Source organism: Dendrobium catenatum, unplaced genomic scaffold, assembly GCF_001605985.2.
Source record: "Dendrobium catenatum unplaced genomic scaffold, ASM160598v2 fragScaff_scaffold_0, whole genome shotgun sequence".
NCBI classification, from domain to species: Eukaryota; Viridiplantae; Streptophyta; class Magnoliopsida; order Asparagales; family Orchidaceae; genus Dendrobium; species Dendrobium catenatum.
Window position 1 is genome coordinate 683,645 of NW_021318462.1, and position 15,518 is coordinate 699,162.

A 15,518-nucleotide genomic window follows, 5' to 3' on the forward strand; every position below is an offset into this window, starting at 1 on the left:
CTGATGAGCCCTTCAAGATTTTGTTGAACCACTTATTTCATTTCATGATCATATTTATATTTTATATATTATATCAATAATTTTTTGTTAAAATTTGAAAATTAATCTTAATACAAACAATATAAAATTTAAATTTACTAAATAATAATGATTTCTAAAATAGCTTATAATATATTTATGAGAATCAAGGACTCTTTTATTTCAACATATTTTTATTTGAATTTTTGTACTTAAATTTATTTCTCTATTTTTAATTTATTTTTGTAACGTTAATTTTTTAAGAAAGCGAAATATAAGAAATTGAGTTTCAATGGATAGATCACAAGAATTTTTATTATGATTATAAAAATTTAGTGGTTTAAATATTAAAAATTATTTGAATTTAAATTTATATAAGATATTTATCAAATAATTTTGTATGATTATCATATTTACATCATTATTATTATTATTGTTGCATCCTGGAATATTCGCAGTAGTAGAGAAATATAATTTTTAATGTCTTAGCTTTGTACGAAGATTCAACATGCATACAGATAAAAAAAGAGGGTGGAGCATTCATAAGAGACACTAAGAATTTTATATGGAAAACCCTGAAAAGGGGAAAAATCACATGATCTGACCCAGTTTGAATGAATCCACTATTATTTGCAGTCGATTATAAATGAGGCCCTTCATTGAGGGGAATGTTGTGGCTTAATGTAATAAATATACATCATACATAGTGTGTTACATGGTGGAAATAGGAAGAATCATTGTTGATGTGTCTTTTTGGTCGTAAGGATCGTAGTCGGCGGGTGACGAAAGTCATAAAGACCATTGTGTGGCGACGGAGGTCCGAAGGATCGTAGTTAATGGGAGATGGAGATCGGAAGGATTGTTGTCTAGCGACGAAGGTCAGAAGGATCGTAGTCTGCGGGCAACGGAGGTCGGAATGACCATTGTCTAGCGACAGAGATCAGAAGGGACATAGTTGGTGAGCAATAGAGGTCGGAAGGATCATAGTTTGAAGGTGATGGAGGTCCAACATTAATTGGCGGCCTTGCAAAAGTCTGACAATAGTTGGTGGCCGGGTAAAAAAAACTGGCATTAATTAGCAGTTGAGTAGAAATCCAATGTTAGTTTGTAGCCGTGTAGAAGTCTGGTGTAAGTTGGCAGTCAGATAGAAGTCTGGTGATGGACAAAAGTCTAGAGATGGGTAGAAATTTAGCAACGGGAAGAAGTCTGATTTGAGGTAGAAGTCCGGTGACAAGCATAAGTCTGGCAATAGGCGAAAGTCTGGTGTCGGGTAGAAATCCAACTACGACCGGAAGTCCGATGTGGTCTAGGAGTCTCTTCCTTGTCTTCATTTTCTTCTTGCTTCCTTGCCTAATTCTGGCGTTAGTTGGTAATTGGATAGAACTTCAACATTAGTCGGATGCTGGGTGAAAGTTCGGCGGTGGTCGAGGAGGAGTCTCTTCCTTCTCTTCCTCTTCTTCCTTGCTCCTTCTATTCTATTATTGATTGGGCCTCCTTCTTCCACCCCTTTTAGGGTCTCTTTTTATGAGAAATGAGGAGTCTATTTATAATTTTATGGTAGTGGCATGGCAAGTAAATAGGAGGAAGATCAAGGGTAATTTGGGAGTGGTTTGAATGGACAACCGATGTTGAATCCCTTGATCATAGACCATTTAATAGATATTTGTATGTCTTAATGATATCATAATTTGATGATCTTGGGCTTGTTAGACTCGTCTCATCGATATGCTCAATTCGACTATAAGCATGTCAAGTTTTGAAACCATTTGGTAATCAAAATTATTAATTGAACCTTCCAAATGCGCTTCGAGTCTTCGATTTGGACCCATTTGAGCTTGGATTGGGTCGAAATTGGTATTGTTGGGTTCGTATTTTCGAGACGTTCAATTTGACTGTAAGTTTGCTAAGATCAGAGTTTAGATGGTCTCCAATTAAATTTTTGAATTTTCAACTTTTTTTTTGCCTAGAGATTCTTGCCCGGTCAAGATTATTTTTTTATGATATACTAGTTGCCTCCATGTATTTGGATGTTGAAGCTCTAAAAGTCCAAAAATACTTGTCACAACATTTCAAATTGAGCAAATCAAAAAAATTGTCAGAAAATTGCGTTGAAAACATTTAAAATTGAAAGAAATTATTTATGGAAGCTCTATTGAGCTTCAAAAGTGTGAAAGTTGGATAAGGAATGCCAAATATGATTCCATATACCTCAAAAATATCCGATTTGGCCTATCCATGCCAAAAAAAAATCAGGCTCGAACATGCCTTTATAGCAAAACTAGACGGCCGGCCGGCCGCCAACCGCTGGTGGACGCCACAGCCGGCGATGAAAGGGCACGCCCCTTGGGGCACACGGTCAGAGCAAGCAGCCTATTATTAAACTAGATGTAGTTATGTTCATTAAAAAAAATCCTTCATTTCTTATGGTTGCTATAGTAACCCGCAATGCTACAGTAAATGTGGTTTGCTATAGTACCCATTCCAGTTTTTATGGGCCTCGCAAAATTTTTTTTTCATAATACCAAAATTTTATATGTAGGTACAATAAATTTCAAAAAACTTCTATAATTCAAAAAATTTTGAAAGAAATTTGAGGTAAAAATTTTCTCCCTCCCCCTGCCCCAAATCTGAACATTATCCCCCCCATTTTAGTCATATAAATATCCCCCTTGGAGTTGGATAAAATTGCTCCTCTCTTCTCTTCCCTTCTCCCTCTAACTCTCTTAAAGTTGTGGCATTCTACTATTTTTAGTAGGTGGCATCCCTACTTAAATTCAGTACCCCTCTCATTGTGTAGAAGTTAGAATTTATTTTTTCTTTTATTGTCTTATCTTCTAGTTTTCTTCTTATATTAGAGGCATTCCACTGTCTGAGATAGGTGGTATCCCTTATCAAAATTTAGTGCCCCTCACTTGTAGAAGAATTCATGATGAAAACTATCCTTGACAGATGAAAATCAAATATCATTTGCATGCGAGGGTTATTTGAGAAGATCTGACAGTAATAATACCCGGGAGGAGAACCAATGATTCTTAGTATATAGCAAGAATTTTAATGATGTTTGAGCAGAAATCTAGAGGCAATTAATGATCAAGTAGAAGTCTAATGTCGATCGATGGAGGGGTGGAGAGCTGTCAAGTAAAAGGCTGATGTTGATCGATGGAGGGGTGGAGAGCTGAAGGAGATAGTTGGAGGTTGTGTTGCTAATAGCAGTCGAGCGAGAAGCTGATGATGGTTGATATGAAGTAAAGGACCAACGATAGACATCAGATGAAGGGTCGATGATGGCTGTGGACTAGTTGCATTTTATTAAGACACTAGACATTTATACAGATATGTGTAAACATTATATATCCCTGGTTGAAGGAGTCGAAGCAGTGTGCCATGTTAGTAGTGTGGCGACACACTAATAGTATCAATTGAGTGGGGACCTGATGATGATCAGGTTATAATTTTTCTTTGAAGAATAAATTGCAGGATATGCTTTAATGAGCAGTAGAGAAGTGGTCAATAGAATCCACCAATTATATTTAACATTTTTGAAGTTATTTGTTACTTAATGACATTAACTTATACAGATAATGTCGATGCACATTTAATTTCAACTTCTAATAAGAATAGATGTACACTTGAATCTGATGTTTAATCTATGTAACTCATTGATATTATATATAAAGTTGAGATTATTGTATTAACTTAATGCTTATTTTTTATTTAAAATGAACTTGTCCTTTAGAGGAAATTAAGTTGTTTATACATCTTTGAGATATACTTTGATATACAGTCCTCATGCTTTTTTAGGCTTTTCTAGACGGCTAAGGTCTTCATATGATTGATGATTTTATCAATCACTTACTTCATGGAATCTTTATAGATAGAATATTGTTCACTCAGAGCATTGCTCGATGATGTTGACCTCTATAGAAGAGGTCTAGAGAATCCATAAATGATGTATGCCCTTTTTGAGATTATATGTCCGAGTATTGCTTGATGATGTTAACCTATATGGAAGAGGTTGAGAGAATCCATCAATGATGTATGACCTATCATAGGTTGAATGTCAGAGCCCTACTCGATGATGTTAACATATATGAAAGAGGTAAAGAGAATCTATCAATTATGTATAACCTATCTGAGGTTGTATATGTCAGAGCCCTGCTCGATGACGTTAACATATATAAGGGGTAGAGAGAATCCATCAAAGATGTATGACCTATCTGAGATTGTATATCAAAGCCCTGCTAGATTATATTAACCTATATGGAACTGGTCGAGAGAATCCACCAAGGATGTATGACCTATCTGCAGTTTTATGTCAGAACCCTGCTCGATGACGTTAACCTATATGGAAGAGGTCGAGAGAATCCACCAAAGATATATGACCTATCAGAGGTTATATGTTAGAGTCATGCTCAATGATGTTAACCTATATGAAAGAGGTCAAGAGAATCCAGTAATGATGTATGACATATCCAAGGTTTTATGTTAGACCAATGCTCGAAGATGTTAACATATATATAAGAGGTATAGAGAATCAACCAAGGATGTATAACCTATCTGAGGTTATATGTCAGAGCCCTACTCGATGATATTAAATTATGTGGAAGAGGTCGAATCAAATCCCCTAGGATCAATTTTACATTGATTTGGAGAGGGCGAATGCCACGTGTATCCCAAATTAAAGGTGAAGAATGGTTTATCTTTAGATTGTTATTGTCTTTTGAGGTCGAGATTAAGACATTGCCCAAAGAGTAGAAGTTTATTAATAGATTGTATAAAGCTTAAAATTTATTAGAACCATCATTGCATTTTCTAAAAGCTTTATGATCTCAAAATATTGTCTTGTATATTAGAAGAGTTGGAGAAATCTTCTTATTCACGATTATAGTCAAGGTTGCCCTCCTGTCCATATTTAATTCCTATGAAATTGATGTAGCAATAACTAATGCTAGGACGTTAATACAAATTACCTTTTAAGATTGGAACAAAAATTGCCCCAGTCGGGAATGATGTTCCCATAGATGGCGTCAAACTATTGCGTCATGGAATATTCGTGGTGGTAGAGAAATATATTTTTAATATCTTAGCTTTATACGAAGATCCAATACGCATACAGATAAAAAGAGATGGTGGAGCATTCATAAGAGACACCAAGATTTTTTCGTGGAAAACCCTAAAAAGGGAAAAATCATGGGGTCTGGTCTAGTTTAAATGAATCACTATTATTTGGAGTCGATTACAAGTGAGGCCCTTCATTGGGGGGAAGGCCTTGGCTTGATGTAACAAATATACATCATATATAATGTGTTATATGGTGGAAATATGAAGAATCACTATTGATGTATTTGTTTGGTAATAAGGACCATAGTCGGTGGGCGACGGAGATCAAAAAGACTGTTATGTGGTGACGGAGGTCAGAAGGATCATAGTCGGCGGACAATTGAGGTCGGAAGGACCATTGTCTAGTGATAGAGGTCAAAAGAATCATAGTCGACGGGCAATAGAGGTCATAAGGACTGTTGTCTAGTAACAGAGGTCAGAAGGGCCATAGTTGGCGGGCGACGGAGGTCGAAAGGACCGTAGTCGGGAGGCGATGGAGGTCCGTCATCAATTGGTGGCTTTGCAAAAGTCCGACATTAGTTGGTGGCCGGGCAGAAAAATTGGCAGTTGGTAGACGTATAGAAGTCTGACGTAAGTTAGCGGTAAGGTAGAAGTCCCGCGATGGGCAGAAGTCTGGAAATGGGTAGAAATGTGGTGCAGGTACAAGTTTGGCGTCGGGTAGAAGTTCGGCGACAAGCATAAGTCCGATGATTGGCGGAAGTCTGGTGTCGGGTAGAAATCCAACAATGGTCGGATGTCCGACATGGTCAAGAACGAGTCACTTCCTTTTTTTCATTTTCTTCTTATTTCCTTGCTTAATTTCGGTGTCAGTTGGTGATCAAGCAGAACTCCGTCGTTGGTCGGCTGCCGGGTGAAAGTTCGACAGTGGTCGAGGAGGAGTCTTTTTCTTCTCTTCCTTGCTTCCTTCTTTTCTCTTCTTGCTTGGGTTTGCTTCTCCCCCAGCCCCCCTTTGGGGTTCCCTTTCTATGAGAAATGAGAATCCTATTATAGTTTTCTGAAAGTAGCATGACTAGTAAATATGAGGAAAATTAAGGGTAATTTGAGAGTGGTTTGAATAGACGGCCGATGTTGAATCCCTTGTTCGTAGACCATTTAATAGATATTTGAATGTTTAATGATATCATAATTTGACGATCTTTAGCTTGTTGGACTCGTCTCATCGAGCCGCTCGATTCGACTATAAGCATGTCATATTTGGAAATTGTTTGTTAATCCAAATTATGGATTGAACCTTTTTAATGTGCTTTGGGTCTTCGGACTCATTTGAGCTTGGATTGGGTCGAATTTGGTATCATTGGGTTTCTATTTCCGAGACGTTCAGTTCGACTGTAAGTTTACTGAAATCGGAGTTCATATGGTCTCCAATTTAATTTTTGAAGTTTCCAACTCAATTTTTGCCTCGAGATTCATGCCCGATCAAGATAATTATTTTGATGATATATCAATTATTATGAAATTTATATCGAATGCTATTTTCAAAACTTTAAATTCACGTTTTAAACCATATTTACTTAAAAATTAAGAAGACCGTGATTATACTTTAAATTAATTGAAATAAAATTAATTTCTACATTTTTTTTTTTACTTTTTAAATCAACTTTTCGCCCATCAAGCGGCCAAGCTGAACGATTGGATTACATACTGAACTGACCAAAGCCAAGAAGTGGATCAAAATGTCGGAGCAGGAGCAGAATTCGACCTCGTCGGTGAAGAAAACTCCGAGTCCTCAGCCTCAGTCCCTACAGCCACCTGAATTTTCCGCGGGAAATTCATCGGAGGCATCGTGGAAGGTCGGGAAGTACCCTAACCCACCGGACTCGGTTAACCCCGATCCAGCAACACTCCGTGATCAATGGCGGTTCGCCATCCGCCAATACAGTAGATGGTATTCCCAAGCCTGGGGCACAGCTATACTTGCCGGCCTCTCCTTTTTCGCCCTCGGTTGGATCATCAAGGGCTCCAATCCCCTCCCCTCCCTCTCTCCACAACCCCCTCATGATGAACATGATGAACACCCTTCGCCTACAGCTACGGCCGCCACTAACGCAGACCAATGAAATACATGTGAGATCCCCTCTCGATATCAGTTTGATGACTCATATGTTTGATTTTTTTTTTTTTCTTATTTTATGTCTGATTCCATCTCAGATTGTGGTTCATATGGTTGATGATTTCACGAAGGTTGCTGGTTTAGTGTTTTTTATTCTTCTATTACTACTTCATATGTGCTTAAAATTGATTTAACAGTATTATTGTCCTATTTGTGAGCTTACATCTATTAGTACCATCGCACTCTATGATAATCACATCCCAATATCCTAGCAGTACAATGGGTAATAGTAGTAATATTATTGGAAGTTCTCGATCCAACACTCATCAAATCAAAAATATGTGCGACAATCATGAACATCGAAATTAACTAAAATTAGACCCTTGAAACTCATGGATGATTGGATACACATGATGGAAGAGTAACAAGCCCAAATCCTTTAGCTATTGGAGGAGATTGGGCAATAGAGAGTACCATCAGAACATGATATAATTGAAGGAGTGAATCTTGAGTTATTACTGAGCTCTTTTCTTATAGATCTTCGCCCTGGACCTTTCTACTCATTATTAATGGTTTGCATTAGATTATACTAATATTATTCATATAGTGGAAGCACAAATTAATGTTGATTAGGTTATCAATGCATATCAAAAATAGTTTGAGTAACCATCTTGCAAATGAAAGAATTGTCAAGCAAGTATATATCAAAAATCTGAACAAACAAAGCATGAGCAACCAAGAAATCAACTCTTTTCTCCTCAATCAATCCAATAACAATATAGTACAACCCACCCCCTCAAAAAAAGAGCATAAGTAGTTGAAGGAATATTGAACACTAAATATATCTCATGATAATATTTTAATGGCCATCTGAGATGATAAAACATTAAGTAGCTCAATTTTTTAAAACTAAATTCGGAAAATTTGGAACAATATTGTCTTTTTCATCATAGTCGTGGATATGCTACTAAGGCATGCCAATAACTGAAGGAGAAAATTGAGGTTAATCTAACAAGGTACAAGTTTATTCAAAATCGACTTACTCATATGGGAAATAACCCCATCTAGAGGCAAAATCAATAAAGTTAACAACAGGTCAATCGACAAATGGTTAAAGAAATCAATACTATAGTTGGATGGGATCCAAACCCCTTACTACCTCCTCAAGTTCTTCTTACTACACCTGAGCCAATATCAAAAAAAAATTGCATTCATCATTCTATCATATTCAATAATTGTAATTTGGAGGGGATCCAAATTCTACATTAGAATTTACTAGTCATCAATGCTAAGATTAATAATCCTTGCTACGATGTTTAAGAGAATCCTAATCAATAATAGAAGCTATGTTGATGTATTCTACTCCATATTCCTTAGCTTGAACATGGGAAGAGAGAAGCTCGAGCGTGCTACTAGACCATTATATGGCTTTGATAATCAACCGATAAGAGTAAAGGGAACAATCACTCTTCCTCTTACTCCCAAAAAAAAAAATCCTCGAAAAGCTATTCACTTGGTTCAAATTTGTCATGGTCAAGTCAAATTTGACTTGTCATACTATCTTTGAGAGAACCCTAACCCTCCCCAAAAATTAATCTTTAGGGTTGGCGAAGTACGCAAAATCAACAAATGTCATAGACTTGTATCTAATACAAGCTCAACTATGACCATTAGTGACCATGTACATTGAGAACTTTTTTTAATATGAAAATATGAATGAGCATTCTATATGTAGATATAAGGTAGTTCTTTACTCTTTGAGAGGAGAGATTTTAATATGTAGATTTTTATGATGAAATCAAAACAATTTTGCTAGGAATGTGGAAGGCATACTTGTTATTGATCCCGAAGAGGAATTTTACATCAGATCATCTACAAGTTGTAGAACAATAATTTGATAAACTTTAAAATGTTAGATTCATCTGAGATTTATATTATTTGACTGGCTGATGAATGTAGTTATGATCAAAAAGGTTAATAGAGCTCTAAAGATTTGGGTAAATTATACTAATTTAAAAAAAATAATAATAAATAAATAAAACTTACTTGAATGACAGTTTTCCCCTTATATAGGCTAATTGGTGGACGACAGTTTTGGGCATCAAATGCTTAGCTTCATAGATGTCTATTTAGGATATAATCAAATAAAGTTGAATACTTTCAATAAAAAAGCAACCTTTTTTAGACTAATAAAGGATTATATTGCTATTAGGTTATGACATTTGGATTGAAGAGGGTTTGTGCTGCCTACCAATGTCTTATGAACAAAATTTTCAAAAGTTTTATTGGATTTATGTTGGATATTTTTTTTGCTAATATGTTGGCCAAAAGTTTTAAGAGAACAAGTCATCTTTCTTTTTGAAGCAAGAATTTAAACTCCTCTAATATTATAATATGCACCTTAATCCTACTAAATATGCTTTCAAGTTTACATTAGAAAAAATTTTGGGATTCATAATCATCCATTGAAGAATTGAAAGAAACCTAGAGAAAGTTAAAAGTCATCTAAAATGACACTTTCAAGGAATATAAAGGACATATAATGCTTGAATGGATGAGTAGCACATCTTGTGATAAATATTTGACATTCTTCTGAACACTCAAATATGCTCGTAATGTTCCTTTCAATGGACAGTTAAGTATCAAATTATTTTTTAGCAACTCAAAATATATTTAGCTTTACCACATCTATTGTCAAAGTTAATCCCATGAGAAATGCTCCATTTATATCTTGTTGTTTCTTCCCATGCAATAAGTTTGTTGATAGTATAAGAAGAGAATGTGGGGGAATGCTTAGTTTATTATATCAGCAATATTCTTTCTAATATAAAGGGAAATATCCCTTGGCAAATAAAATTATTTTGGCATTCATTTACTCAACAAATAAACTACGCCCATAGTTTAAGCCCAGCTCATTGGTGTTTATGCCTAACTTCCATTGGCGTTTATACCCAACTTCCACTTAAGACTATCCTTCAAAAATCAGAAGCTTCTGGTTGTTTAATCAAGTGTTCAATGGAGTTAGGAGAATTTGATATTCATTTTTTGCCCAAGTTGGATATCAAACCATTAGTAGTTGTTAAATTTATAGTAAAATGCATGATTTCTATTGCAATTAAATGTCTCCTTTCTCTTAGGCCCCGTAGTGCATTTTATATGTCAATGGAGCATATGAAAATTTTGATGTTGGGGCAAGGATCCTACTTATCTTTCCTCAACATGATACTTTAACTAACTATAGCATCAAGTGTGAAGCCCTTGTGACGGAGCTAAGCCTCACCATAGATTATAGAGTTCAAAACTAATGAGTTAATACTAACTCTCAACTTATAGCTTCTCAAGTAAAAGAATATTTCAAAACTCATAATCATAATTGATATAATATATGAACTTACTGAAATCACTTCTTTCTCCTGTTAATACACATCAGATTATCCACATATCTCAGAAATAGAATTCTCGAGTTGATGCCTTTTTCAAGCCTGCAACTTCGATAATTATAAACTTGTATAAAATAAAATGCATTGAGGATAAACAAGGTTCATGGGAGATACAATCTATCGAAGAATTGAAGAAGACCTTTTTTATGAACTCCATAATCTCCTCTCTACATAATGAATGCTACCTAAAGATTTAATAGTTGTCATTTGCATTCGAGGAGAAGATTCAAACTTTGTAAATATTTGAAGATGAAGTGTATAGAAGAGCGTTTATAGTATCATATCTCAAATGCCTTCCTTTGTTAGAGGTCGAGTATGTAGTTCTAGAAATCCATTCAAGAGTATGGAGAACACTTGAGAGGTAGAGTGATCGCTTATAAAATCTTAAGGCAAAGATTCTCTGGCTTACAATAAAATACAATGCATTAGAATTTGTTCAAAAATATAATAATTATCAAGGCATCGCTAGTGATGGTAGACATCACATTATCATCCCCTAACGATTTATATAATCTCCTCGAATCATATTGTGTAAGAATCAGTTAGATTTCTTTTGTCATTGGATATTTTGGGTGGAGGATGATTACTTATAGATTATATCAAATCACTCACAATGCAAAGTAATTTGTTACTCTTTGTGGAAGAGCACCAAAGCATATGAGTGAGATATTTATTGTCTATTCATGACAGTGTATTATTAGAGCCTACAAAAGGGGAATTACCTAACAGCTATATAAGATAGTAGCAAACTTCTATTACTATAAAGAATTTGAGTCTACAATAAGATGAATGTATCCCCCACCCCATTATGGAGGGGTATTTATACTTGAAGGGGGTGGAAGTTTTAGAATTTATAATTTTCAAAAATAATATTTTTCTTTTCAAAAAAAAAAGAAGAAATATATGTATATATATATATACCTTTAAGAGGCGTTGAAGGCTCCTCTATTGAGAGGCACCTGCACCAAAGAGCACGAACCTGGTCTCGGCAATTTCCTACATGGCTGGTGGTCGATGGCTAACTGACCGACCAGCCCAACTCATTTGGCCCATTTCAGGTCCGATTTAGAATCCACTTTTTAGGCCTATGAGACTTTTTTTTATATATTTCAAAATTAATTTTGATATTTTTTGGAGCCCTGCTAAACCTTTACAACCAATTTTTGGCAAAATTGAAAAATTCAGACCAAATATTTTCAACAATTTTCGCTCCATTGGAGGTTCATTTTAATATAAAGAAAGTAATAGCACACTATAATTTTTCCAACGTAATAATTTTTTGATGCAATTTTTTGTGGATAACTTGCTATAGATTTTTGGATAACATAATTTTTGACATCTAAAAGTAGAGGGCAAATGCTAATTCTCCAAAAAAAACTATTTGATTAGCACAAATCATAAGACAATATTTGAATACTAGATAAATGATCTATGATTAAAGTGATTAATATATGCCATTCGATGGAGTGTTTTAAATTTTAGCTAAATTCATCTAAATATCTCTCTTAAAAAAGGTGAAAATAGGATCTCATTTTCTTCATGCAAGAGGTTTTAGAGCTGACATATTTGAAAAACTCTATTGCCTTAATTGACCATTGTAACAAACAACTTCCATCACCTAATTTTCGTTGCTCGACTCCCATCACATGACTAGTAACATCCAACCCTGTGATTGGATTTCAGTTGTCCGACTGTGAATTGAACATCCAACCTCTGTAATTTCTATAATAGGAATTAGACAATTGTTGTCAATTATGTGTAATATCATCTTTATCAATTGTGAAGAAGGGTGAATTTTTGTATATGTAAATTTGTAGTGGATTACTTCAATTGGATCAAGCCCTTTACATATGTAATTTCCAGGTCTCAAGTCCTGGATGAGAAAAGTGGAGAGTTGCGTTAGGTAGTCGACAGCCAGCGTAAAACTTGTCAAATAATAATGACATGAATCCTTTAAGAAATTTGTGGGATAAAGGCTTGATGTTGTTGTTTGGGTTTCCCACGTAAAAAGTTAGTCTCTTGCAACTTCTATTTGTATGCATATTAGATCTTTGTACAAAACTAAGAGCTTAAACATACTATCTCTACTGCCACAAATTTTCTAGCAGGTCACAAACTATCTAGTCTCTCAGTGTGTCTTATTTGAAGTCAGATAAATACCAAAGACAACCAGCAAATTTTAATTATTGACCCCAATAGTTATCATCCTCCATTTGATGAGGTTTTGTTGTGTGGATTTAGAAAGCCCCTTTCTTTTCATTCTGTATTATTGAATTTATAAGATGACTCAGAGATAATTGAAGAGTTTACACCAACGTTGGTATGGAGATATCATTTAGTGGATGAATTTTTGTGTTTTCTGTGAACCATGGGACTTAGAAAATACATAATAGTTAAGGTTCGTCTAAATTTTCTCTTAATACGTGAGCTATCTTGATGCTGCACTTTCAATGGCATCTATTTGTTACCTGTCTATCGTCACATTGGTACTTCAGTAGTTCAGTGCTATCTTTTTCTTAAAAGTGTAACGGGTATCTTAAACATTGATTATATAAGAATGGGCTATATGGTAACTAGATTTCTAATCACTGATAATTTTCTTAAATAGAATGTGTTCCCATCCTCTATGCATCTGTCAAGGAATTATCCATCTAGTCAGTATTTTGATGAATCCTGAAACCTGAGAAAATAAGCCTAATGATTTGTCCATCAATGGCCGAACGCTTCTGCATGACACACTGGATTCTTTTGAACCAACTACGGTCTTCAACCCTCTCTTTCCATTTCTTTATGATCTTCATTTGGGAGTGTCGATTAAATGAAGTTGTTTAGTTTTTCTTTGTTTCTACTAGGGATGAACCTTTTTTGGTTACCTTCTATTAAGTTCATTGTACAACTGATGGCAAATTGGCAATTTTCTCATTGAACTGTGCTCGTAGAAATGGAAATCTTAATTTTTCACTGTTTCTATTCTAGGCTTTTCGTTTTAATTGAAGAATTGAGCTTACTATTATATGCCTCCCTTTTTAATTGAATAATAGAGCTCAGCCACCGCCCACTGTGAACCAACACTTATCAACAGACGTGAAGGTCTGAACACTATGCCTACTCAACTTTGTTAGGACATCATGGAGGTTTTTGTAACATTGATCCCAAGTGGTTGGAATAAAGTTATGTCAATAATGATGATGATGATGTAGTTGTTGTTGATGTTGTAAGATTGACGAATTACAGTTTTAAGATATATGTTGATGGTTGTGAATCTAGGATTATGTGAGAGTTAGTGCAATGATAAAACAATTTATGCAGGTTATTTATCTTATGTTGCTTCTGTTTTTTCTTAGGTTTCGTTTGGGACGGCTTTCTTACTACTTCTTAAAGCAGCTTTCTAATAAAAAATCAAGTTTTTGTACTAAAAGGCAACTTTATGAAGCAGTAAAAAAGCCGTCCCAAATGAAACCTTAGTAATAAGTCTTAAGTTTGTGGTTTTGCTTTTATAACAAAGTTGATTTTACCCAAAAAAAAGAGCAAATCTCAATCCAGTTATTTTATTGAAAGGTAGAAGTCCTTAGGAGTAAGGACTTTAACTTCTATTTCCTAAAGAAAGTAAAGTGGGATGGTAGGAGGAGATTATCTCTGCAGCACACCCGTTCACTCTGTTAAAAAGAAAATCTGGAATGGGAGAGAGAGAGAGAGAGAGAGAGAGAGAGATTTTGTAATACTCGTACATATGAACGCACAAGGTGGTTTGACCAAATATTTTCCTATTTTAGTTGGATTACATCGAGGATCAGTTTTAAGCCCATATCTTTTTGCTTTAGTCATGGATGTTCTTACTAGATATTTGCATGAGGATGTATTCTAGCGTATGTTTTTTGCTGATGACATTCTTCTTGTCGATAAGACATAATCGTAGAAGGGTGAAAGAGAAAGCGGGGATTAGTTGCTGATGATTTGGAGTTGAGAGAACTTCTATTCGACTGAAATCACAAGAGACTCACAGCTTCCTGTTATAAGTGTGGAATCATAAAATATCAGCATGCTTTTTAAGTACCTTATAAGGATTACTTCTATTAGCTTGAAACATAGGCTTCGTTTCGAACGGCTTTCTTATTACTTCTTAAAACATTTTTTTAATATAAAAGTTAAAATTAACTTTTTTACTCGAAAACTACTTTAAGAAGCAGTAAAAAAGCCGTTCCAAACAAAGTCTTAGACTTCATTTGGGATAGCTTTTTATTGCTTTTTAAAATAGCTTTCTAGTATAATAATTTTTAGTTCAAAAAATTGCTTTTAGAAAGATTGTCATTTTGAAAGAATCATATTTTGAAAGAGAATTTTACTTGTTCTTAACAACATAAAAAGCAAACGCCCTCTTCAACAAATAACCTATTCAAAGATAAAAGTTTTAGAAAACCTAAGCTCTGAAACCCGTCTCAGGAGTAATTATTACATCCGGACAAAAAATCGGAAATCCGGACATATACCGAGCAATACCGAGTGCTCAATATCGAGTTTCAGGTGATGTAGCACTTGATTATTGGTCTCTGGACGTATCAGGTGATCTTACGTAATAATTGCTCCCGTCTCAGGCCATCTATTTTCACCACTGTTTCTAGCATGACTAAGATTTTATTTGGTACAGTTTTTTTTACTGTTTTTTTAAAGGAACTTAATACGAAATTTTATAATTAAAAAAAAATTATTTTAAAAAAATAGTAATAAAATTATCTCAAACAAAGCTTAGCCTAAGCTACAGGTTGAATTGATAGCCTCTTGTAGTCTGAATTAGATTTTTTTTGTTTTTTGTTGTTTAGCCTATGTTGATTTTTTTTTTTTCTAATTAGAAATCTATCAATCTGGGTTCATTGGGGCTGGTGTAACTGTTT

General features: G+C 34.8%; 1 protein-coding gene across 2 annotated transcripts; it reads left to right on the forward strand.

Moving 5' to 3' along the window:
* The first annotated feature begins 6,756 nt into the window (after positions 1-6,756).
* On the forward strand, positions 6,757-13,946 carry LOC110093966. Of its 2 annotated transcripts, none has more exons than XM_020819041.2 (2): positions 6,757-7,203; positions 13,606-13,946. In XM_020819041.2, the coding sequence occupies exon 1, from the start codon at positions 6,813-6,815 to the stop codon at positions 7,194-7,196; it is 384 nt and encodes a 127-aa protein (XP_020674700.1). In that variant the 5' UTR covers positions 6,757-6,812; the 3' UTR covers positions 7,197-7,203; positions 13,606-13,946. The 2 variants fall into 2 exon arrangements, with proteins under 2 accessions (XP_020674700.1, XP_020674699.1); XM_020819040.2 differs by having other exon boundaries at positions 13,671-13,946.
* Positions 13,947-15,518: the final 1,572 nt, after the last annotated feature.